This window comes from Pseudochaenichthys georgianus, chromosome 13 (assembly GCF_902827115.2).
Source record: "Pseudochaenichthys georgianus chromosome 13, fPseGeo1.2, whole genome shotgun sequence".
NCBI classification, from domain to species: Eukaryota; Metazoa; Chordata; class Actinopteri; order Perciformes; family Channichthyidae; genus Pseudochaenichthys; species Pseudochaenichthys georgianus.
Window position 1 is genome coordinate 6,934,683 of NC_047515.1, and position 25,172 is coordinate 6,959,854.

General features: G+C 42.6%; 1 protein-coding gene and 2 long non-coding RNA genes across 4 annotated transcripts in view; 1 reads left to right on the forward strand and 2 right to left on the reverse strand.

Annotated features, from left to right (window-relative positions):
- Nucleotides 1–8,536: 8,536 nt before the first annotated feature.
- pipox (pipecolic acid oxidase) overlaps nt 8,537–25,172 on the forward strand; it is a 43,244-nt gene continuing 26,608 nt past the window's right edge. Inside the window, exons 1-2 of one of the 2 annotated variants that reach the window (XM_034096825.1) lie at nt 8,537–8,670; nt 16,860–17,008. In XM_034096825.1, the coding sequence (XP_033952716.1) occupies nt 8,560–8,670; nt 16,860–17,008 (260 nt within the window). In that variant the 5' untranslated portion in view covers nt 8,537–8,559. Of the gene's footprint in view, nt 8,671–9,331; nt 9,436–16,859; nt 17,009–25,172 lie in introns of those variants that run through there. The other variant, XM_071205317.1, reaches the window with a different exon arrangement.
- Nucleotides 9,928–11,567, reverse strand: LOC139435037 (uncharacterized). Its single transcript, XR_011644319.1, has 2 exons — nt 10,620–11,567; nt 9,928–10,273 (listed from the first exon to the last, which is right to left on the reverse strand). It is a non-coding gene; the product is annotated as an uncharacterized lncRNA (long non-coding RNA).
- Nucleotides 11,650–13,677, reverse strand: LOC139434957 (uncharacterized). The gene is made up of 3 exons (XR_011644236.1): nt 13,066–13,677; nt 12,122–12,408; nt 11,650–11,847 (listed from the first exon to the last, which is right to left on the reverse strand). It is a non-coding gene; the product is annotated as an uncharacterized lncRNA (long non-coding RNA).

Below are 25,172 nucleotides of genomic sequence, written 5' to 3' on the forward strand. Positions count from 1 at the left end.
GCATACATATAGTATCTTATATCATCTTCCCATTATACACACATGCATTTACAAACATTTGGACTACCTATGTTGCAAATGTATTATCTTTTCAATTTATACACGGCATCTATTGCACGTCTGTCCGTCCTGGGAGAGGGATCCCTACTCTGTTGCTCTCCCTGAGGTTTCTCCCATGTTCCCTTTAAACTGTGGGTTTTCTTCGGAAGTTTTTCCTTGTACGATGTGAGGGTCTAAGGACAGTGGGTGTCGTATTGTCATACTGATATGTATGGCTGAATTCCCCCATCCAATCTCTTCACATTGGTCAAAACGTGTTCCTCTGCTGACGAGTCCGAACTGAAATACCCCACCATGTTTCCGTGTGTTGACAAAGTGAACGCATGGATGACGTCACGACCATCACGTGACTACTGAAAATGGCAAACATGGCGGCGGCCAGACGGAATATACAGGTCTTGATAAAAAAGAGCTATAAAATCATTATTTACCGGGGAATATCGCTGATTTCTTCAGGGTATGGTTTAAACATAACGTTTCACTAAATACTGAAGTTTTGATTAATTATCTAATGAGTGGACCATTCCTTTAAGCACCTGATTGGCAAAAAACAGGAGAGTCTGTAAACCAGTCTGCTTTGATCTATGAATTAATGTCCGTGGCTCTCAGAGTACCTGCTGCCCGCAGCTGTCACACACACACACACACACACACACACACACACACACACACACACACACACACACACACACACACACACACACACACACACACACACACACACAGAGCCAGTGGCGGACTGGCCATCGGGACGTTCGGGACGAATCCCATTGGGCCGGTACCGAAGTGGGCAGTTTACATGGGCTGGGCTGGGTGCGATTCCCGGGCTGATTTTTAGTCCCAGTCCGCCCATGATTTATAGCTGTTCAATGAAGGTAAACACAGTGTAGGCGGTGCGTAAAAGCTCTTTGAGCGCTGATGCTGCTCTTCTCTGAGTTACACGTCCCGCTGCCTCCTGGAGTGACCACACACCCCTGGCCGAAATGTCCTTAAAGTGAAGTCTAAGTATGATATATATCTCAAATAATGTATGCACTATCATTTCCCCACGTAAACATAACAGTCTGCAATTAAATGGTTATCTCCTGTGCGCTTCACTTCCTCCTTGGCGCACCGGTAACTTTCTCAAAAAAAAAAGTGCGAGATACTTTCTTGTGCGCACCACAAAGTATCTCGTGCGCACGAGTTAGTATCTCGTGCGCACCAGAAATACTAACCCTTTATCCTGACTTTTTTTTTTCTCCCTCTGTTTTTTTTTTTTTTTTCATGTCCCTTTAGGGGCTCCGTAGTTTTTCAACTAGTAGGCGGTAATGTAACGTCTAGATACCGAAGAAGAAGAAGAAGAAGAAGAAGAAGAAGAAGAAGAAGAAGAAGAAGAAGAAGAAGAAGAAGAAGAAGAAGAAGAAGAAGAAGAAGAAGAAGAAGAAGAAGAAGAAGAAGAAGAAGAAGAAGAAGAAGAAGAAGAAGAACTACTTGTTTTAATAAAGGCATTCAAGTGTTCGTACTGGGTAGTTAGTTTACCCTCATTAAAAGTATCCGCTGCTTTACAGACGTCTCTTTCCCTACAGTATGTAAGTCAATGGGAAAAGGTTATTTTTGGGCCGATGACATCACTTGACTGACACAGGCGTTTTAGCATACCTTTTGGCCCCTACGAATAAATGCTTCAACAGCTGATACTCTTCCAGGGGGCTCGAGAGGTACAGCAAGACCCAGTGGAATCATCTGTCCATTGTTTTGATGAACCACTGAGTTGATCATCTCTGTCTGATGGGCATTACTGTGTTTATGACAAGGTATGTATTTACTTTGAATTCAGTCACAATGTGGTGTAATGTGACAGTGACAGGCTACAGATGCAGACAGCCGCTGGTCTGATTTCACTGAGGGGGAATATTTCTTCATAAAATAAAATGACCGGATTAAAGGTGGCACGATTAAAGCAGTTTAATTAAAAATATAAGTAGCCTAATATCCAGGGGAGATGTGATTAGTGAATGAGTAAACAAACGGTAAAGGGCATAAAGTTGGATCATCTTAAATAACTTTCAATCACAACGGGAACAGTTTGCAGAGCTGTCATTGGTTGAGATAGGTCCAGCTGTGCGTCACACCTCTTTTAAACATTGCTGTTGCTGGAAATATATCCCCGGAGGATACATCAGTGTATCCTTGCTCATAGCCCCTCCAAAGAGCCTCCTCGATGCTTAATCCTCAATGTGCATTTGGAGAAATTAGATGTCCTTCAAGATGGCCGCTGACAATTGCTTTCCGGACAACTACCTAGGAGTCGACGAGTCGACTGTTCGAGGGGTCGTAAATCGTAAAAAAATGAGAAAGGGCTCTGCTGCCCTATCTGACCAGACCCAACGCTGTTTGTGTCCGCCATCAAACACGTTGTTACAAACAGTTCTTGCAAACATTGAGGCTGGTAAACTCAAACAAGATACACATTAAAGATCGTCATACCGATGTTACCTCGTTTCCTTCTTTTATTCAGGAATACCCTTGGCCTTGTCTAGTGTAGAAAACGGTAAACGTATGAATTTGATTATAAAGTTGTGTACATTTATAGGGACTGATTTTTAAGGACACGAGGCGAGGAGTCGGGGAAAGGGCTGCTGATTTGAAACCATTGTTACGAAAATACTTTTTTCAACTACCATATCAAACCTCCCATTTCTAGGTAAAATCATTGAAATAGTTGTTTTCGACCGCATCACAGCACTGAGACTGCTCTTGTTAAGGTCTTCAATGACATCCACTTAACCAATACCGTGGCAGAATCTCAGTGTTAGTATTATTAGATCTTAGTGCTGCATTTGTCAAAGTCAACTTTAATGTCAATCTTTCTCAGTTTGTGTTTACAGACAGAGAGATCGAAATGACGTTTCCAACAATCCCGAATACAAAAATAAAATTATACAATATACAATATATATAGAGAAATATGTATATCCTATTATACACAATCAACAGACACATTTACACATATGCACACATTAAGATAAAAAACACAACAATCAATATATACAAAATAAATAATATATAGAAAATAACAGTCACTTCAATTTCAACACTGTTGACCACAACATATTACTAGACCGACTGGAAAACTGGGTGGAGCTTTCGGCAAAAGGTCTAAATTGAATGGATCCTATTTAAAAGACAGGAAAAAAACGTTGTTTCTATAATTATGTAACTACACATCTGAGTTGACAAATATGACATGTGGGGTTTCTCAAGGCTCCATCTTGGCGCCTCTTCTCTTTAACATCTACATGCTACCACTGGCTCAGATATTGAAAAACAACAAAATAACTTAACATAACTATGCATGTTACGTGCCAGGCAGGCTGTACTTGTGTGGTTTTCCTTCCCTCCTGTGTTTCTCTCTTCTCCCTGGCTGCAGTCGGATAGTCCAAAGATCAGCTCCTAAGTTCTAACCCTATCGTCTATTCCTTGACCTCTGAGTGAAACGTCACGGGGTTAAGGGATAGTGGATAGGAGAATTCAAAAGGACTTAGGAGAAGAGACTGCGGTACTTTAGAGAATCCGAATGCACTTTCACTATCCGACGTGTTTATGATGCGCCAGCGGACGTCATTGTGTGCGTCTGCTGCTGTGGGGAAACTATGGAAACCACAGTTTTCTATACAGCGGACTACAACATGGATGCTTAATAAGAACGAGGGACTGCTGTGAACTCATCTAGAGACTCTGCACCGTGCTCTGATGCTGCTGCTTTGCTTTATGAACGTGGACAACAGAGAAACATATTCTTCATGACCAAAGTTGGAATTGAAATAAAAAAGGAAAGTGAAACGTATGCTCGTCACCCTCTCCCTCCAGTCCACATTAATACCAATGATCCCAATATGTATGATTGTATGAACTAAAGATCTTAAAATCAATACAAATGTATGTATTATAAACGTTAGTCCTTAACATCTATCACTGTGTATATCACCATTCAAACATCTTTTAGAAGTTGAACAAACCCCACACAGCTCAGTAAAGACTGAAATGTTGACTTTATTTGATAATTTCAGTGAAAACTAACGTTCATATTTCTCTTTTTGATTATAATACTGATGAACGTTCAGAACAAAGCACTTTGGCAACTTACCACCTATGTTTTAAAATGCTTAATAAGCACCGTAACTTTCATGATATAATTTCTCCGTCATAATCGGTTGTTTCCGTGAACGGCCGACTGTTGAGTGACGGCAAATGCTGCGGCTGCAAGGCATTGTGGGGCAGCATTTTCGCTTCTCCTGTCGGTTAGGGAGGTCCAGTGGTTCCTAAGCTAAAGGAGGTTATAAAGGAAGTTTGAAACCTCCTTTCCTATCATTCTCATCATTCTAGAGAATTCGAACGGCACTTATCATGGCTGCCACTGAGGGACTTCCGGGTCATTTCACTCCTTTAGGAAGGTCCTAAGCAAAATGGACTATTCGACTTCAGCCCCTGTCTTCTGTACAGCTAATCAGCAGCTGATCGGTATCTGCCTGTGCACCTGAGTCTGACGGCTGATTGGATCCTCTCACCCTCAGCTGGCCTATCAGCAGCCAGGGCCGACCATAAAGGAGGCACCCAGGAAGTCTTCTCGCTCTCTCACCCTGGGCCTGTTGCTGATTGAGGAGCCTGCAATTGACTGCCTTGTTAAGAAAGTCATTCTACTTTGTTTGTTCTAACCTTTGATAAATGTGTGTGTTGAGAGGTGGGGGAGTTAGGTAAGTCTGGGGAACCCTGTACATTTCACATCACGTCGATAACTAATGTTAAGACACACTAGGTTAGTGGATTGTTGCCACCCCTGTATTCTGTTTTGTCCAGTTCTGAGTAGTTTAGTTAGTGAGGGTTTTTGTTTGAGTTTTGTTATGCTCAGGCCCCCTTCTTCCTTTTTTGTTTGTTTTACGATCCTCCAGACTTGGTTCCTTATTGCCGGTAGGCATGCATGTGAGTTACGGCTGTGCTGAAAATAAATGCCCGTCGATAACTAAATTCTGTGTTTGGCGTGGTTGTTTTTATGTTGCGGGTCTTCCCACGAGCCACTACCGCTTGGTAGAGGGACGGGATGTAACAGGAGCCAAGGCAGAACAAATAAAACTCAGCGCTGAGCTTCAGCCTGCAATGTTCAAAACAACAGATAAAGCCAGGAATCTAGGTGTAGTCATGGACTCTGACCTGAGTTTCAACAGTCACATTAAAACAATTAACAAGTCAGCCTAATACCGGGGCGGACTGGCCATTGGGAATACTGGGAGTTTCCCCGGTGGGCCGGTGCTGTGTGTGGGCCGGAGGGCCAAAAAAAAGTTTATGCTAGACCTAAATCCTTCCGGCCCACATTTGTAAGTGTTCTGAATACGGCGTTACGTAATCAGAATACAAAAATCAAGTAACTGTATTCCGCTCGCGTTACATTTGAAAAACGAGTAATCTGATTACAGTTACTTTCGTAAACCTGAAGTGAATACATTTTGGATTACTTATTGGAATTATTGGTGGAAAGATTTCCTCACAACATTTAATATTCATTCACAGCGCACAAAACCGCGCAGATGGACCAAAAAGGGGAGCGTTTGAAAAAAATGTGCGGGTCCGCTCAGTGAAACAATAACAACGTAACATGGAGGAACAAAAGTCTGCGTTTAAATCGTGTGTGTGTGTGCAACCCCCCTTAACCTGCCATCAGGCCCTGGGGCTGACAGTTTTTGTAGGCCCCCTATTTAAACAACAAATCAAAGTCATTTATAGCCTCGGCAGGCTCTGTGATCGCACTTCTCCACTCTGCTCTACGCGTGCCTGGTCCTCTCCTCCAGATGAGTGACGTATCGGGCCTCCCTCATGTATTTGTCCGGTTGACGTTGGCTCCCCTCCACGTAGCAAGTCCTCGTCGTCTTCTCCATTTCCTCCAACAGATAATGTCCCTCCTGTCTGTTTTTCCTCTCCCGCTCCTCCATCGCTATCAGAACCAGACGGCCTACTTGGCTCCGAGGCCCTGCGGCCGGCACCGCTGCCGCTCGGTACAGAACTCATCTGTCCTTCCTCCTCATCCTGGCCTACAGGTTTAAAATAACCTGTAAGCTTCGGCATTTTTTGTAATAGCTGCTTGTCTCGAAACTCCTTTTCCCTCAACAATTTCCTTTCCCGAGCGCCACTCTCAAACTTTTTCTTCTCCGACATTTTCTCCTAAACAACCTTCATCTGTCACTCAATCACTCGCAATTTGAATAAGTCACATGTGAAGCATATTCTCATTCTGATTGGCTGTTAAGTGGTGCCCACTGACTGTTACGGAGTCATCATGTTTGAGAAAAATCTCTGGAATCCATCGATCTGATTGATTAGCGGAGCAAATGATCAAAATAGTATGGAGGGAAGATATTTTAGTTTGGATTACTGGTCTGGGGGAAGCTCACGAGTGTGTGTGTTTGTGTATTTTTTGCGTTTGTGTGTATTGTGTTTGTTTCCCGGGGAAAACACTCACGAGAAACACCGGCTGTTTCAAGTTACTCCGTTCTCCGCTTGTAATTATGCCATTACAAGCTTCAAAGTTGTATTTATCATCTGAATTTGCCGAAACAAGTTTAATATTCTGAAAGCCAAGACTTTGTTTATTTGAAATCAGATGAAAACAAACTGTAACGGACCGGACCGGTTTATTGTTTTGGGTGCAGTCACTTTTGCCTCCACTTGCTGTTCAAATAAATGTTGAAAGAAAAAGTTAATCTGTTTACAGTTCTGTTTTATATGGGTGTTGAAGAAGAAGAATTGGGAGGGATGAAACCCTCTTTAATGGTCACACATGCAGAGCACACAGCACACACAGTGAAATGTCTTATCTGCTTTTAACCCATCCTAGTACCAGGAGTCTAGTACTAGGAGCAGTGGGCAGCTATTGTACAGTGCCCGCAGAGCAATGGGAGTGAGGGGGGAAGGGGGATGTCCGGTGCCTTGCTCAAGGGCACCACGGCAGGGCAGGAGGTGAACTGGGACCTCTCCAAGTAGAAGTCCACACTCCAAATAGGTCTGGTCGGGGACTTGAACCGGCGACCCTACGGCTCACAGTCCAAGCCCCTACTGACTGCCATAGATTTAGTCCCTAATTTTGCTCTCAAAATAGACCAGATTGATGCATTTAACTTCAACATTTAAAAAAAAAAAAATCTTCCCGGGGGAGCTTGCCCCCGGACCCCCCTAGAGGAGGTGAGGTCCAGCACCTGCTCACACCCCCTGTTAAATTGTCTCACCCACATTGAGGATGCTTCCTACGCCCATGTTTGATTCCATGTGTCAAATCAGGCAAATTGGGTCAACATGTTATTGCATCAATGATCTGTTAACATTAAAATCACTAAATATATGCCGTAACTATTTTGCTCTAGGCAACTCAAGGGCTCAGGTAATGTGATTACTATATGAATAATGGTCCAAAATAACATTAAATGCATAGGTTTTTTTGTTAAGTAACATACTTTCGTCGCCGGCCAGCCGATACATGCCGCGCATTAAGTGTGCCTGTCTGTCAATTAATCCCCGGGCCACTTTTTCCCCCCAGTCCGCCCCTGGCCTATGTCACCTTTAAAATATATCTAGGATTAAAAGACTTATGTCACAGCAGCATTTGGAAAGATTTGTCCATTATTTTATCTTCAGTAGAATCATACTGTAATCGTGTCTTTACAGGTCTTACTAAAGAATCGTATTCAGAACACTAAGAAAGTGGATCACATGAGTCCAGTTCTGAGGTCTTTACACTGGCTTCCTGTCCGTCAAATAATTGATTTCAAAATACTGCTGCTGGTTTAGGCCCACAATACATTTCTGATCAGCTGCTAAATTGATGAACCAGCCAGATCTCTCGGGTGTTCTGGGACATGTCAGCATTCTGTCCCCAGAGTCAGAACTAAACATGGGGTAGCAGTGTTCAGTTATTGTGCTCCAAATATCTGGAACAAACTACCAGAAACCTGCAGGTTATATGTTACTCTTACTACTTTTAAATCCAGGCTGAAGACTTTGCTTTTTGCCACTGCTTATAATTTAACTATTCATATCTTACACTTCATTGTAACTTTTAAAGTATTTTATACCTGTTTTATTCATGTTTTATGTTTATTTATTTATCTGTTTAACTGTTTTTAAATGCCTTTTTATAATGTGTTTCCGCTGTACTATTGCTAAATGCTCTTAAAAGCACTATGAATTGCCTTGTGTTGGAAGTTGCTATAAATATTGCCTTGCCTTCATAGGATATCCATGTGTGCTATGTCCCAACATTAAGACTGTCAGGCACTCGTATCATTATAATAACTACTTTGTCTAATCTGCTAGTTCAGTGGACGAATATTTTTCACGCCTTACAGGAACAACTCGGGACAAATCGTGTCTATTACCAAACTCCCCTCCACTGTAAATGGGCGTTTCCAGAAGTTATATTATATTATATTAACTAAGCCTTCACCTCGTGAGTTGGTGCCAAACACAAACAACATGTCGAGCGAAGTGGAGTATGACTGCATAGTGATCGGGGCCGGGGTCCAAGGCTCCTTCACGGCCTATCAGCTGGCAAAAAGGAACAAGAAGACTCTTCTGCTCGAGCAGGTGTGTCACACACACAACCCTGTTCCATAGCTTTTGTTAGTAAAGATCCTGCAGGAGGGAGGGAAAGTGTGTCAGATACGGTCAACTGCCGAGTGAATGTGTCCTTAGGTTTATTTCAAATAATAACAGCAGGGATATGAAAAAGTAGAATGCACATGTATTTACAATGTGTGATGATGTTGTCTGTGCATTACAATATACAGTCTGATGCTACAAATGCAAATGCCTAAAACTTTGACTTGAATGTCTTGTTTATTAATCAACTAATGGACAGTGTTTCAATTCAGTTCATGTAAGCCTTACACACACATTCCTCTTTTGAGCGTCTAGTGATTATGGCCTGCATGTCTTTCTGTTCTAACTCAGCTGTCAGCTTCTTAGCAGTTTAGACAAACATCACATTCATAATGTAGAGACTAGTTGGACAAAATAATGCTTAAAGAGCTTACGAAATGAAGGACAATACTGTTCTTATTACGATAATATATATACTATTATTAATGGGAAATCATGTCATTCATGACAATATGCCCGCAGTATTTATAAATCGTGGTTTATTACAACTTTCCATGCTCACTTCCGATGTTACACGACCGCTCCGAACAAAACAGCTTTCGCCGGTTAGTGACGTCACGCACGTCACGAGTTGAACACCTGTTGAATAATACACTACCTCTGTGGCTGATGTCGGACTCTGGAGACAGAATCGAGTGACAGACAAGACTCATTTGGCGGAGATCCGATGCGGCAACAGAACACAGACTGGTATACATTTGACTTTAATTCATAGAGATTCTCAATAAATAGTAAATAAATAATAATACATCGTAATGTAGCAGGCAAACTTGGCTCAGGCAACAGAACAGAGACTGGTATATACATTTGACTAAAATTCAGAGATTCTCAAAAAATAGTAAATAAATAATAATGACTCTGCTGAAATAACCAGTTTAGATACATGTAGCTGGTCAGGCTGTTGTAAATTGACCAGCCAGTATATATTAGGCTGGAATGGTTGGCTGGTTTAGAGGGGTTTTGGACACTTCAGCTGGCCAGGAGGGCTGGTTTATCCATCTATCACCAGCTTATGTTTAATAATAGTATTAAATATACCCTGCTGGGAGCTTACCAGGATTCCAGGTGACCAGCATACATTAAATACTGGTATGATTATTTAAACAAGAGAACATAAATATATTACAAAGATTCATTGTGTCATGTATTCTGGTATCTACAAAATAAAGACATTGTATAGTGTTCACAATAGTATTTTAATTTAATAAATAGCTAGTTAATATAATAAAATACACAGTAACAATACAATAATTATACAAATAACAACCAACCTGCAAATCAACCTACACATCAAAATAAATATATTATCTAAAACCGGTGCATTTGATTTAAAATAAAAGTAATACATAGAATTCAATATTTAAATGGTAACAAAAACCGTAACACTATGTATGATAAGAACAAGGCAACAAAGAAAGTGTTTGTTGTTTTTCCTTGTTCATGTCTATAATGTTTCCCGTTGTGTAGCGTCCAGCCTTTCCCAATCTGACCTGCACTTCTGTCTGTTGAAGCCACTTCTTGAAGCAAACTGAAAAGAAATGTACAGATATAAGTACACTGTAAAAAGAAAACTTAATATTTACGTTAACATTTGGGCTGCTGTGGTTGCCAGAACAGTTAAAGTATAATACATTACAAATTACAGTTGGTTGGCATAGAGTCTAGACGTTACAGTCAACAATTGCTTATGGTGAATTACAATGGCAAAAACAAATAGAGCTAGTGTACACGGTGCAGCTGTATTATCTGGGAAATAGAAGAATCGGATCAGGATTCGGTATTGGCAGACAATCAATATCAAATGAATCTGATCACCTTTGTCGACTTGCAGCCTAAATACAAAGATAACTCCACTCCTCTCCTACCACTCTTACCTCTAATAAGCCTTGGTAGAACTAGTGTCCGAGTCATAGGGTCCAGAGGCCTGTACTACGAAGCCGGTTCAACCTAACCTGGATATGTTTGAGTTAGCCGGTTGGCCTAATCCAAAACATACGTGCTCTTGCTAAACGGTCCTACGACGCGGGTTATCAAGTGGATCGCTCAAGCCAGCCGTGTCCTATCTAGTTAGGTGCGCGTTCACATGAAAGGGGTGGTATCTGGAGCATTCGACCAATCACAAAACATGGAGAAGCGTACCGACAGCGCAGCGTCATACTTCCTGAATGAAAAGTGCACTTTAATACTAGTCAAATATGAAGAAGTTAAACATCCATGACTTAAACACTTGATCAGGATCAAAGCCACAGAGCTGCACCTGCAAGGTGAATACAGCTGGGAACAGAACAAGTGTTTGAATGCGTACATCAACAGGTTTATGATATCACTGCCCCGTCTCTAAAACACGATCTGACTTTCATTACATTTGACTCGAGTGTTTCCTCAACTTAATGTGTTGCTTAAAATAATACTTCTGCATCCAGTCTGTGACACTGTGAGTGTTGCACGGCCAGATACGGCTCAGCTGACTCAGATCAGGAGAGATATGATACATTATGAAGTGATATGCTGCGGACTGTACTTAATGTACTCTGATCCGGTTACTTATGTTGTGGCCGATATTTAAGTAAGCTTTCTTAACGCTAATGTTATAATAGTCAGATTGCTCTGAAGATGGAGGTGATATTCTATTAATGTTCACGTTCACACAGTCGGTGATTTCTGCCGGCCGTCTTTCCTGCGACGGCAGCTTTTCTGTATTTCCTTTCTCCTGTAATATGACTTGATCGCTTTAAACTCCGCACACTGAGCTCTGATTGGTCAGCAGGCAGTGCTTTCACTGAGTTGAGCTCTTAGCCTGCAACCTAACCTGCTCCAGGGCAGTTTAGCCGTTCAGCATAAGTTACCATGGAGATCTAGCCCGCTAAAAAGAGAACCAGCTTCGTAGGACCGGAAAGCCGGAGTTTTCCCTGAATTTAGCCGCGAAGAGAACATCCTGCTTCGTAGTACAGGCCTCAGGACTGACTGAAGACATGTGGAACAGAGGACAGGCATGGTTCCATGTACAGGAAACTGGAACTTTGAACAGGTGTTTTCATCTTTTCTGCCTGAAGATTCACAAGTTCTTGATCAGGTGTTTGATGTGGGCTGGCATGATCCTTTCTGCAGCGATAAATAAAGAAAACAAAGATTTTTTTTTTAATAATGGTAATGATGGTAACAACAATAATATTAGTATAATTATGTATATAGCTAGCACTTACACAATTGCAAAGTGATTCTCACAACAAAAATAAAGAACAAAACAATATCAACAATAAAAAAACAAATTATTACAGGAATGTTGAGACAAATAAATGTTTTTTTCAGGAAATGACCTTCCAAAGGCTAAATTCAAACTCAATACCATAAATAACTGGGTACCAAAGTGCTTTACCTGATAGAACACGCTCCACACGGAGCAGCAACCATCCGGCTCGGCCTTTTGCTGCATATCATCTCCTCCCTCTATCTCTCTCCCTCTCTGGTGTTAGGTTCCAGTAGATCTCTACTATCCAATAAAACAGAAATTCCCCAAAAAAATCATATTAAAAAAGTTAAAAACAATGACTTGCTGTTGGCATTGAAATGGATTAGAATCTCACCTTTTTCCTGGATGTCAGGAAGGCCATGGAGTCGTTCCCTTCAAGTCCGCAACCAGTCATAGGAGTTCAAATGCAAAGCCTGAATGATGACAAGAGCGAGAGACATACATTTTACAATTATATTTTTAATTCATACCAGAGCAGTGTGTACAGGCCCTGTACGACATGCAAAGAACAGATCAAACCCTGACAGACTCACACACTTTGGTGATGTCCTCATCTGATAATGTTTCATTTTTTAGCAGCAAAGTAACATGTATGTCAGACCCAACTCATTTACAGTATGTTTTGCATCTCCTCAACAATGGTCTGTATAGTTGAGTAGAACAAAACTGTCCCTACAATTTCAGGTAGATTAACACACATTTGTAAGAAAAGTTTACAATGAAGCACAAAATCCCTCTTTGTATTAAGCGAGCTGCCACAGAAAGTGCAGCTTAACATGCTAACCTTTGGTGAGCTACAGTAAAGCTAACTTCATGCTCAACACAAAACCTTTAACGTGCATTACATTGACGATTTTAAACACAACTTAACTTTCTCTACTTGTAAGATAACGTTTAGTTAACTTACCCTTAAATAACTACATCACGTTTTTCAGTGGAAACACAAACTGCAGAAAACGTTAGCTGCTAACTGTTGTTAGCTAAGACAGCTAGCTCTTAAGGGAAGTAACATAGCCTCATGGCAAACGTAAGGTTGAGTTAACGTAACGTTGTAAGAAAGCAAAACGAACCTTCGAGAAAGCGTTTACTCTCTCTCCTTAGCGGGCATTGTTGATTGTTCGAAACACGATCTCTTGATGTGCTGCCCCACACATCGTCGGTTTCATCGACCCCGGGTTACCTGGTCTAGCAAAGGTCCGCCTCGTACGACGCACTTGTTTTGTCCATATACGCAACATTTGATCATTTTTTGGCCACAAAAACATCCCATAACCAGATGTTGAGACGGCCCCACATCCCCATACAACATATCGCTTGCCAATTATTCTTGGCGTCTTATTGCTGTGCATCCTTTGTCGTAATATTTGGCCCTGCAATGCATTCAAACGGGACTGAGCTCAGCTGTGTTCCACTCATGACGTCACCGCCGGAAATGGCCGAAGTTGATGTTTCCGGCGCAACGAACGATTGTTACTAACTGACAACTTTTGTATGCTGTTATAATCGTGATTTATTAAAAATAGATCAATAATAAAAAAATCATATGGCACATTCCACAATACAAATGCAACCTCTATCATATACTAAGCCCACTAACAGGTGCTAAAAGCATTTCGTAAGCTCTTTAACAACTGTTCCATTACTGTGTGAACTGTTTTAGGGGTCGACTCGACTGTATGATATATTGTTCTCCAGCTTGCTGCTGGGTGCATGTGAAAGTAGGGCGACAGTTCTGTTCACATTGCTGACATTTGTCACAGGTAAATCTTGCAGGTAGGCAACAAACATGACGTTGTTCAATGGTTGTCACACAGCGACAAGCTGGACACTGGATTTGCCGACACAGTACAAACCGGAAGTCAGCGAAATAAAGTTATGCACAGAGCTTGCATACTTGTATTAATCTCTATAAACGCATATATGCATGTGAATGCAGAAATAAACGTATCCTCGTCAGCATGGGTGCCGGAAGCAGGGGGGCCAAGGGTCGTCAGACTTCTGGGTCTTTTACAGCATTGCCATTATATCCTCCTGTCTTTTATTTCGAAATATGTTCTTTAACTTCCGGTCCACCGGACAGCTTTTCTTCATTCTTCAATACAAAACGGAAAATTGAATGAAGTTGAATGAAAAACCAAAATCAGACCGTTTTTTTATTAGGTCTTCTTGTTATCCGTTTTTTAATTCAGACAACATAAACAGGAAAACGGCTTTGGTTTCACGGTTTTTGTTTTTGATTTAAAACGAAAAAAGGCTGGTATTTTCATTGTTATCATTTTTTGGTTCAAACGAAAAATCAAACTAACAAAACGTACACTTACCTTTTTTTAATTAGGTTTTCTCGTTATCCGTCTTTTTATTCAGACAACAAAAACGGAAAAAAGGCTGGTATTTCCGTTTTTTGGCTTTTGGTTTAAACGAAAAATCAAACTGACAAAAAGTACACGGACCGGTCTTCTTTTTTTCAATGTTCAGAAATATTTTGTATGTTCAGATTTAATACATCATATTGCAGCCTATTGGTAGTTTTTTTGTTTTACTCTTTTGAATGGCTGTAACCTACTGCATTATACCAGCTGATGTTTATTTGTATTTCTTGAAAAGTACCCATATGTTAGCGGTTAGCTGAGGTCACATAGAACACCCACTACAGTAGGCCTATATTGCAACACTCACATAGCAATAAACGAGGAAGTTGAGTTATGTATGATACTAGGTAATGGTGGGTAAGGTACTCTTTTTCAGTAAGTAAGCGTAGCAATAATGTGAGAGTCCAAGGACAGAGGGTGTCATATTCATATTCTGTACAAACTGTAAAGTCCACTGAGACAAATGTAATATTTGTGATATTGGGCTATATAAATAAACCTTGTATGATTGATTGAGCAATACTTAATTGTAAAAGTACTCTGTTACATACATTGGCTGGGATTGCAGCCAATCACCCTCATCCGCTCTGCAGAGAGGGTGATCGACTGCAATCTGCCATGTCTCCACGACCGGCACGCCTCCAGGACCCTGAGGCGGGCAGGGGAAATAGTGGCCGACTCCTCCCACCCTGGGCACAAACTGTTAGCCCCTCTCCCTGCACACCATCAGGACCGAAACCTCTCACCACCTGAACAGTTTCTTCCCCTCTGCTACCGGCCTCATCAACAAGGCCCGGGACCCCCCTCTGACACTGACTTTTATCCACCCCAGAAAAACATTATGCATTACATTACTGCACATCACATCATGCGAACAACATCTTGGTTTTTTTTGTATTGTAAATCCTGCATGTGTTGCACATTTCTGCTCCATGCTACCTCTTTTTTTAAATCAGCATAACTCTCCACTTTGAATGTTGTATATTGTCATATTGAATTATATTTTACTGCACTCAGTTTCCTACATAATTATATTTTGTTTATTATCATTATTATAAAACCTTTTTAAAATAGCTTTTATAATTGTACTATTTTTTTTTGGTTATGTATTCTTCTTGTAAGGGAAACTTCTGCAGCAATGGAAAGTCAGGACTCAGAGAGACACGAGGAGAGTTGGAGCTTTGATGTCAAACACTGATGGTGTATTACGAGAATCGGCCGGAGAATTCACATCACAAGTCACAGCAGCCAGAGGTTCTGACTGCACGGGAGGGTTGCCACATCAATTCTGAAGAGCCTCTCTCTTGATAGACCTTTTAACTAGTTCAGAGAGAGTAAACAACATATTTGGGCAGATAGACTAAACAGCGGGGCACACTGGAGATAGCCTCAATTTCTGGAGACACTGAATCACTTGTCTGACCCTTAGGCTCGAAGCCAGCGTTCTCACAATCATAAACCATTTGTGACGGAGAGTTGCCCGGTCATAAACTGGGAATAATAACATAGCTGGAGCAGCACATTCCTTAAGGGAGATAACAGAGTTAGGGTTGGTCATAAATGTCAACAGGCAAAAAGGTTAAATATCTTAGGGAGTAAAGGAGAATTATTCTCTAACACTTCGTTCTGTGTCTCTGAATGCACCACTCATACCAAAGCAAATCCCTCATGTGTGAACCTACTTGGTAAATAAAACCGATTCTGATTCTGAAAGTACACCCAACTCAAAATTGTCCTTAAGTACAATACTTACGTAGTAAATCTACTTTACATTCCACCACTGATATAAGGTGTGTAACTGGGAATATTTGGTCTGGTAAAATCATATAGCCAGGGTAAGCCATTAAGTAGTTTTACCAACAATGTCTTTGTATGCTGAGCTGTCACAAAGTAATTTAAGTGTTCATGCTGGCATTGTTAAGTGTTTTAGAAATCTTTTAGTGAGAACGCACTCAAAACAGGTAATGGCTAGGGAAAATAGGACATATTGGCCGTTTCTCGATATCGAGTAAACCTGCTGCAGAGCCACTATTTCAAGTATACTACATCATTGAGTGGCGCTGAAGGACTGTTTAAATGCATGTTAAATGCCCAGCATTCGGCGCCACTCGTATACGTAGTATACTTGAAATAGTGGCTCTGCAGCAGGTATACTCGACATTGAGAAACGGCCATTTTGTACAAATTAATTATTCTAATGAAACAGTTTTTAACATATCAACAAGGCTGGGTTTATATAAGCAAAGGTCTTAAGGAAATTGGTTTCTTGCAACTTTATTATTTTTATATGACAAAGAATATTGTAACCTAAAATAACAGGCGCCCTAAAACAGCACCTGCCTCATTGCAAACACTTGATGAACCTTCTTGCTGAGGGGTATTAAGTTCATTAACTGGACCTTTGGATTATTGCTCTCTGGTGGTTTTGCCCATCTGGTGTGTTATTTCCAAATCAAAGTTACTTAAATATGTGATCTTTTGTTCATATTTTCCAGTTTGTCCTGCCCCACACACGAGGCAGCTCCCATGGCCAAACCCGCATCATCCGCAAGGCCTACGAGCAGGACTTCTACACCCAAATGATGGATGAGTGCTACAAGCTGTGGTTCCAGCTGGAGAGTGAGGCGGGTGTCACACTGTACAGGTAAGCAGTCCGCATTAACACAGAGCGAGAAAAAGCCATTAAACAAAACACAACAAAAGCTTTGCCACAACTAGGGGTGCAACAACTAATCGATTAAAATCGATGACCAAATTACTAATTCAGTCGTCGATTCGTTCGTGACGTCATCACGTGTGTTTTGCGCGCAGTCTTTTTATCGGTACTGGAGACATTTAAAACGTATGTCATATGTATTATTGCTACATAAACATTATATCGCAGTCTTAGTGTCACCAACTCCGTTTCTAATATGCAATCAGACTAAAAAATGCGTCTATGATGTATTTTCGATCTTTCCAATCCAGACGAGATATCTCTCTCCCCCGTCTGTGTGCAAGGGGGCGGGGCAGTTTACACTCACACGCAGCTGCTATATCATGCATGTAACACACACACACACGGTGTGTTTAGCATGTAAGGGCGGTAACACGAGCAATTTGTCTAAACATTTAGCAAAAGTGCTCCACATTCAGACGGAGAAATGCACCGGGTTCGACTGTCTTTCCAGTAGCTCTGTAGCCCCATCCACGAGTAACGTTTCCACGTCAGGTGTTATGTATGCTAGCAGCAACACGGAGTTAACTACATTATACAAACATGGGTTAATGATTGGAGGAAACTGAGTTAGTTATTTTGTTAAAGTTTCAGCTATTCTGTTTACAATTCTGTCATCACATTATTTAATACGATTTGTTAAAACACTGTTGTTTCTTTTGTTGTGAAATATTATTTATTTTATTTAAATAAAAAGCAATGTTAGTTTTGTTCACAATTTGTTTAGTTAATTTACCTTTTTTTTTTCAAAAGAAACGTTAAGAGTACCGTTAAAAGACCGGATCGATAAGCAGTATAAAAGTAGTAGTATAGTTAAAACTTTAACGCATCACTGAATCACCTCTTGACAGCTTCCATGCCTCTGAATGTGGAACAGGGGCTTTTTTCATTTAGCTAAACCTCGGATTTTCATACTGATAGATTTCAGTGGCATTAAACTGAGACCAGCATCAACCCTCCTGAATTACTTTTAGTTTCCTGTTCATACTGTATAAAGTTGCGCAGGAATAAGTCCTAAAGTTTGGAAATAAGTTCGCATTTTACCCCTTCCCTTTCCAACATCTCTAAGCCATTGGGTTTTTGAACGTGTTTTCTGTCCGTAACTTTATTCCATACTGAATTTCTCAAAAACTATTGAAAGGAGTGCCACCAATGACTTTAGGATGCATCTTAATAAATGTGGTAATCGACTGATTTTTCTTACGTTTTCAAATCGAGTACTACAGGAATGAGTCTTAAAACCCGGAAATGAGTTTGCATTTCATTAGTTCCGGGTCGCTTGTCTCAAAGCCAAGAGTCTTTGGTTGGATGTCTGAAATAAGGTCTGTGATTAAGAAATGTTCATGGTAAGTTAAATAAAATAAAATAGGTAATGTTACTAACAAATTAGTTGAATAAACGTCGAACGTTAGCTGCCTTTAGCTTAGCGTTGCTGAGTGAGTGAAGTCATGCAAAAGTGATGAAGCTTGGTTATAGCCTAACGAAAGCTATGTTCCTCTGGTGATTGCATTTACAATTTATAAAGGTAGTATTTATATATCCTGCTGAACAAAACATGTAAATATCATAAACGTGTCTTTGCCAAAAATCCCACCCTTAATATTCCAATAAACAATGGAAAGATCCCATTTATCTTGTGGAGGACTCACTTGCAATACTAACAACAGGGTCGGCCCACACAAATATGTCATCACTGCACCACTCTATTGTTCTTGGTACCAGAGAGCCAAATAACACATTGATTTATTATTCATGCCTCTCCAGGGTAATAGTTCATGGTACCAAGCCACGCCCACATTATGTTCCCCTAGAAACACAGTCCCCGTCCCCCTGTGCACCCATCTGAAGCTCATGACTGATGGGTCCACATCTGAAGGCCACCTGTGCCCTTGGGCTGGAAAAAAATGTCTGCATCACGATGAGAAATTTCCCAGCGAGGCAGTGTGAGCAATGTCTCCCACTTGTGCTGCTGCCTCTGGGATCGTAAGAGCGAGAGTAAATCTAAAATCTTTATTTTTCTCCACATACATGGCAACATATGTGCATCCAGCAGCTGAGCTAGTGCAACCAATCATCGATTTTGACAGTTTGGACTAGATGAGGTATCATATTTACGATCTTACACTCGCATGGCTTTTCTTGCCTCCGTCACACACTCGTAAACACACAAGCACACAGGGAGACATAGTCATAAAGTGTTGTGATGAATGGCTGAAGCCTTTAGCTGGGGTTGTGTGTGCCTTATGGCGGCTGACAGATGTCAGAGCAGCCTTTAGAACACACTGCTGGCAAAGGGCAAGTCAACCATCTATCAGGCAGATTACTGAGTTAGACCCTATGTTTCACAACCTCTCACCCTCGGACCCAATAACTTCTCACTGGAGCTGCTGTGATCATCTGTATTACTGTCGGCTAATGGCTTATGATGTCCAGTCAATGTTAAGGACCTTTTTTAAGGTTCCTTCAATATTTTATAACATATTTTTCTGCCACAACACAGTTCTATTGACATTTCAGTCCGGGTAAGCCAAACTAACTTAAAATAATAAAAGCTACATTACTCATATTATTATGTTTAATTTATAACTGATAACAGGCTCCCTGTGTTAACTTTGACCCATTGCACTTTATAGTTTTGATTTCAATGACATTCTTGTGTTATAATAACGGATTGCAGATATGTCAGATGCACTCATCAGTTGTATTTTGTTGATGTCCAATTGCTTAGTTCTACTCTGCTTGTTCCACAACTGTTTATTTCATCTTTTTGAGTGTCCTTTGATATGAAGCATCACAGACCAGCTCGGGCTTACTGAGTACACGTTACTGGCATAGACACCTTTCTGAGTTGACAAATCCAAATTTGTCAGAAAAGTATTGTTTTTATTTTGGAATGGCTTGTAGGTTTGATCTGACTGGTGTCGTAACACCAGCATGAGAAAGTTTGCCGTTTTATATTTAAAAAATGTTTCCTCATTCCTCATACCTTAAAAAACCAGAAGTTTGACAAGGCCAATCCATCTTGCAGATGTTGAGATATTGAACTGGCATTCATCATCTGATGACAATGCGTGCTGGTACAAAATAATATGCCAATCGAAGAGTTTTCGACCAAAGTAGTGGACCAACAACACTGCTCAACAAGTCCTCCAACTCATACGACCAAATGGGCCGATTGTTCAGGCCCTTATTACGACCAAATATGTTGTTGCGCTTAATACGTCCTATAATTACGTTTTAAAGTTTTCGCCCTCTAGTGCTCCCGTTGAATGCTAACGCAGGGCTCGACAGTAACGGTTGCCAGGTTGCCATTGGCAACCATTCAGAAAAAATGTCAACCACTTCTTGGAATTTGGTTGCCATCAGTGGCAACCACTTTTTAACATAAAGAAATAAGGACAGCAAACAGCAAAATGTGCACCCCAAAATAGATAAATGTTAATTATTTGTTGTATTAAGAGTGATATTTAATTAATGTTGTGACCAGTCGGAACCTGGCACTTAAGTTGCACGTGCATTGGTGTGATTACGGAGCCAGACAGCGATGCACGTTTACTCGCGTGCGCGGTGCACCATGTGTTTATTTTACAAAAAAAGTCGAAGCAAATTAAGTTGTTTGACTGTGGGGTAAAAAGTTCAGCCAACCCGTCAACATCTCAAACGAATGTTCAAAGTGATTCAACTGATAAAGTGCAAGATGAACCCGAACGAAAGCAAAGAGAAAATGCGTAAATGTTATTTCTTACACGACCACTAGAGCACCTCTAGTATTCGTGTAATAAACAACATACACTTTAAAACGTGTCTCTGGGTCGTTTAAAGGGCATGAACAATCGGCCTATACTGTATGGTCGTTTTTTGTAGGAGGACAGGCTGACACTGCTGTACCTAAAAATAATAGTACAAATAAATAAATGGAAATCTCAAGTATTTCTTGAACTTAGGTCATTTGACTTTTTTTTTATACAGGAACATGCAAATGGTTTTAATGGGTTTAGTACCTTGAGCAGTCAGACAATTACATTAAAGGAAAACAAATCAGCAGGTAAGCAGAGTTCTCTTAAACTTTTTGAAACTGAATTGATGCTACTAATAATCCATGACACTAGAAAACTATGTCGCCTTATCATTTATATTCCGAACTTTAAAAAATCAGGAAAGGTTACCCGGGCGACAGAAGCTGGCTTTGGGGACGTGGAACGTCACCTCTCTGGGGGGGAAGGAGCTTGTGCGGGAGGTGGAGCGTTACCAGTTGGATCTGGTTGGGCTCGCCTCTACGCACAGCGTCGGCTCTGGAACCTTACTTCTGGATAGGGGTTGGACTTTATTCTTCTCCGGAGTTGCTCAAGTTGTGAGGCGCCGGGCGGGTGTGGGGATACTCACAAGTCCCCGGTTGGGTGCTTCGTTGTTGGAGTTTACCCCAGTGGACGAGAGGGTCGCCTCCCTACGCCTGCGGGTTATGGGGGGGGAAAACTCTGACTGTTGTGTGTGCTTATGCACCAAACAGCAGTTCAGAGTATACGGCCTTCTTGGAGACCCTGGAAAGAGTCCTGTATGGAGCCCCTGAAGCGGACTCTTTAATCTTGCTGGGAGACTTCAACGCACATGTGGGCAATGATGGAGACACTTAGAGGGGCGTGATTGGGAGGAACGGCCCCCCTGATCTGAACCGGAGTGGTGGTTTGTTACTGGACTTCTGTGCTAGTCATGGATTGGCCATAACAAACACCATGTTCGAACATAAGGATGCTCATAAGTGTACGTGGTACCAGAGCACCCTAGGCAGAAGGTCCATGATCGATTTCGTTATCGTATCATCGGACCTGAGGCCGTATGTTTTGGACACTCGGGTAAAGAGAGGGGCGGAGTTGTCAACTGATCACCATCTGGTGGTGGGTTGGGTCGAGTGGTGGGGGAAGCCTCTGGATAGACCTGGTAAGCCCAAACGTGTAGTCCGGGTGAACTGGGAACGTCTGGAGGAGGCCCAAGTTCAGGAGGCCTTCAACTCACACCTCCGGCGGAGCTTTTCGGGCATTCCTGTGGAGGTTGGGGACATTGAACCAGAGTGGTCGGTGTTCAAAGCCTCTATTGCCGAAGCCGCGGCAGGGAGCTGTGGTCTCAAGGTCCTAGGTGCCTCAAGGGGCGGTAACCCTCGAACCTCCTGGTGGACACCGGTGGTCAGGGAAACCGTCCGACTGAAGAAGGAGGCCTTCAGGGATTTGTTATCCCGGAGGACTCCCGAGGCAGTTGCAAGGTACCGACAGGCCCGAAAGTTGTTCTGGAAAACTGTCCGACACCTCAGGAGGGGGAAGCAGGGAACCATCCAAGCTGTGTACAGTAAGGATGGGACGTTGTTGACCTCAACTGATGGAGTGTTAGGGCATTGGAAAGAACACTTTGAGGAACTCCTGAACCCGACAACTCCGCCCTCTACGTTAGAGGCAGAGCTGGAGTATGATGGGGGGTCAAAACCAATCTCCCGGGGGGAGGTCACTGAGGTCGTCAAACAACTCCACAGTGGCAAAGCCCCGGGGGTGGATGAGATCCGCCCAGAAATGCTGAAGGCTCTGGGTGTTGAGGGACTGTCATGGTTGACACGTCTCATCAACATTGCGTGGAAGTCGGAAACAGTACCGAAGGAGTGGCAGACCGGGGTGGTGGTTCCCCTTAAAAAGGGGGATCAGAGGGTGTGTGCCAATTACAGAGGCATCACACTACTCAGCCGCCCCGGTAAAGTTTACTCTAAGGTACTCGAAAGGAGGGTCAGGCCGATTGTCGAACCTCAGATTGAGGAGGAACAATGCGGATTCCGTCCTGGTCGTGGAACGACGGATCAGCTTTTTACTCTCGCAAGGATCCTGGAGGGGGCTTGGGAGTACGCTTATCCGGTCTACATGTGTTTTGTAGACTTGGAGAAGGCGTATGACCGAGTTCCCAGGGAGTTACTGTGGGAGGTGCTGCGGGAGTATGGGGTGAGGGGGTCTCTACTCAGGGCCATCCAATCTCTGTACTCCCAAAGCGAGAGCTGTGTCCGGGTCCTCGGCAGTAAGTCGGACCCATTTCCGGTGAGGGTTGGCCTCCGCCAGGGCTGCGCTTTGTCACCAATCCTGTTTGTAATATACATGGATCGGATTTCGAGGCGTGGGGGTCTGCAGTTCGGTGGACTAAGGATTGCACCACTGCTTTTTGCAGATGATGTGGTTCTGATGGCTTCATCGGTCTGCGACCTTCAGCACTCACTGGATCGGTTCGCAACCGAGTGTGAAGCAGCTGGGATGAGGATCAGCACCTCCAAATCTGAGGCCATGGTTCTCAGCAGGAAACCGATGGACTGTCCACTCCAAGTAGGGAATGAGTCCTTACCCCAAGTGAAGGAGTTCAAGTATCTCGGGGTCTTGTTCTCGAGTAAGGGAACAATGGAGCGTGAGATGGGCCGGAGAATCGAAGCAGCGGGAGCGGTACTGCAGTCGCTTTACCGCACCGTTGTGACGAGAAGGGAGCTGAGCCAGAAGGCAAAGCTCTCTGTCTACCGGGCCATTTTCGTTCCTACCCTCACCTATGGTGATGAAGGATGGGTCCTGACCGAAAGAACGAGATCGTGGATACAAGCGGCCAAGATGGGTTTTCTCCGCAGGGTGGCTGGTGTCTCCCTTAGGGATAAGGTGAGAAGTTCGGTCATCCGGGAGGGACTCGGAGTTGTGCCGCTCCTCCTTCGAGTCGAAAGGAGCCAGTTGAGGTGGTTCGGGCACCTAGTTAGGATGCCACCTGGGCGCCTCCCTAGGGAGGTGTTCCAGGCACGTCCAGCTGGGAAGAGACCAAGGGGTAGACCTAGGACCAGGTGGAGGGATTATATCTCTTCGCTGGCCTGGGAGCGCCTTGGGATCCCCCAGTCAGAGCTGGTTGATGTCGCCAGGGAAAAGAAAGTTTGGGGCTCTCTGCTGGAACTGCTACGCCCGCGACCCGACCACGGATAAGCGGGAGAAGATGGATGGATGGATGGAAAGGTTATCTCCCTACGAAATCAACCAACAGCTCTCTTCTATACATAGCCTTATTTTCTTTCGATTCTCTGGCAGTTTAGCAATAATACAAAACAAATGACTGTCTAGCGGCCAAAATCATATAGAACTAAAACAGATAACTTAACAGCCGCTGAGGCACTAGTTAGCGGATCTTACGCAGGGCAATGATCCAGGTCCAGGCAAGATTCTCCGTTGTGACTGTGCCGTGAAAGCGGACTTGTTTTTTGAAGTTATTTTTTGTGGATTTTTGGATTGCCCGCGTTTGAAGTGGAGTATTGGATTTCATTTTAAAAGACACACCAGGCCCTGGATGGACTTCAACAACGGCACAGGAACATGGGCGGTATGTGAACATTTTCTCCAGTGGCTGTATAGGAAAACGGCCTCACTATTGGAGTGCTGGAGTCATTGTTTCGCCGCATATGAATGAACAGTGGAACACGTTTAAAGAATAGTTGGACCGTGGAACAGGTGCACACAGTGATTACGCACTCTGACGCGCAGGCATGCGCATCATGCATCAGTGTTTTCTCCTGTGGATTAAAATAACATATTTGTTTATTTAAATAACACCAATCAAAGAAAAACGATGCAAGACGCCACATCACAGGACAGAAGTGGATCTTCTGACGAGGTAAATCCTAAGGACATTGCACCACACATGTTGTGTTTAAAGGACAATAATTCCAGATCACAGAAAGTAGTCAAATTATCATACAGATCATCTGCAATAATCAAGGCTGAGGCTGACATGGCCGCTCTCATGGCACGACAAATGTTATTAAAAGACAAGCATGCATTGGATGAACAAGAGGAAGAGCTCAGGAAAAAGAAGGAAGAGCTCAGGAAACAGAGGGAGCAACTCAGGAAACAGAGGGAGCAATTGGAAATGGAAGTGGAAATAGCCGCATCAAGGGCTAAAATGAATGTGCTAAGACGCTCTGGAAGGTCTCGTGCTGCAAGTAACTCATCTGTGAGTCCCAATGGCATGCATTCTTATTTGGAAAGGGGACGAAAGGAAGCCACACTCAGTGCTGGAGCAAAAACATTTGTGCCTGACACAAACAGGC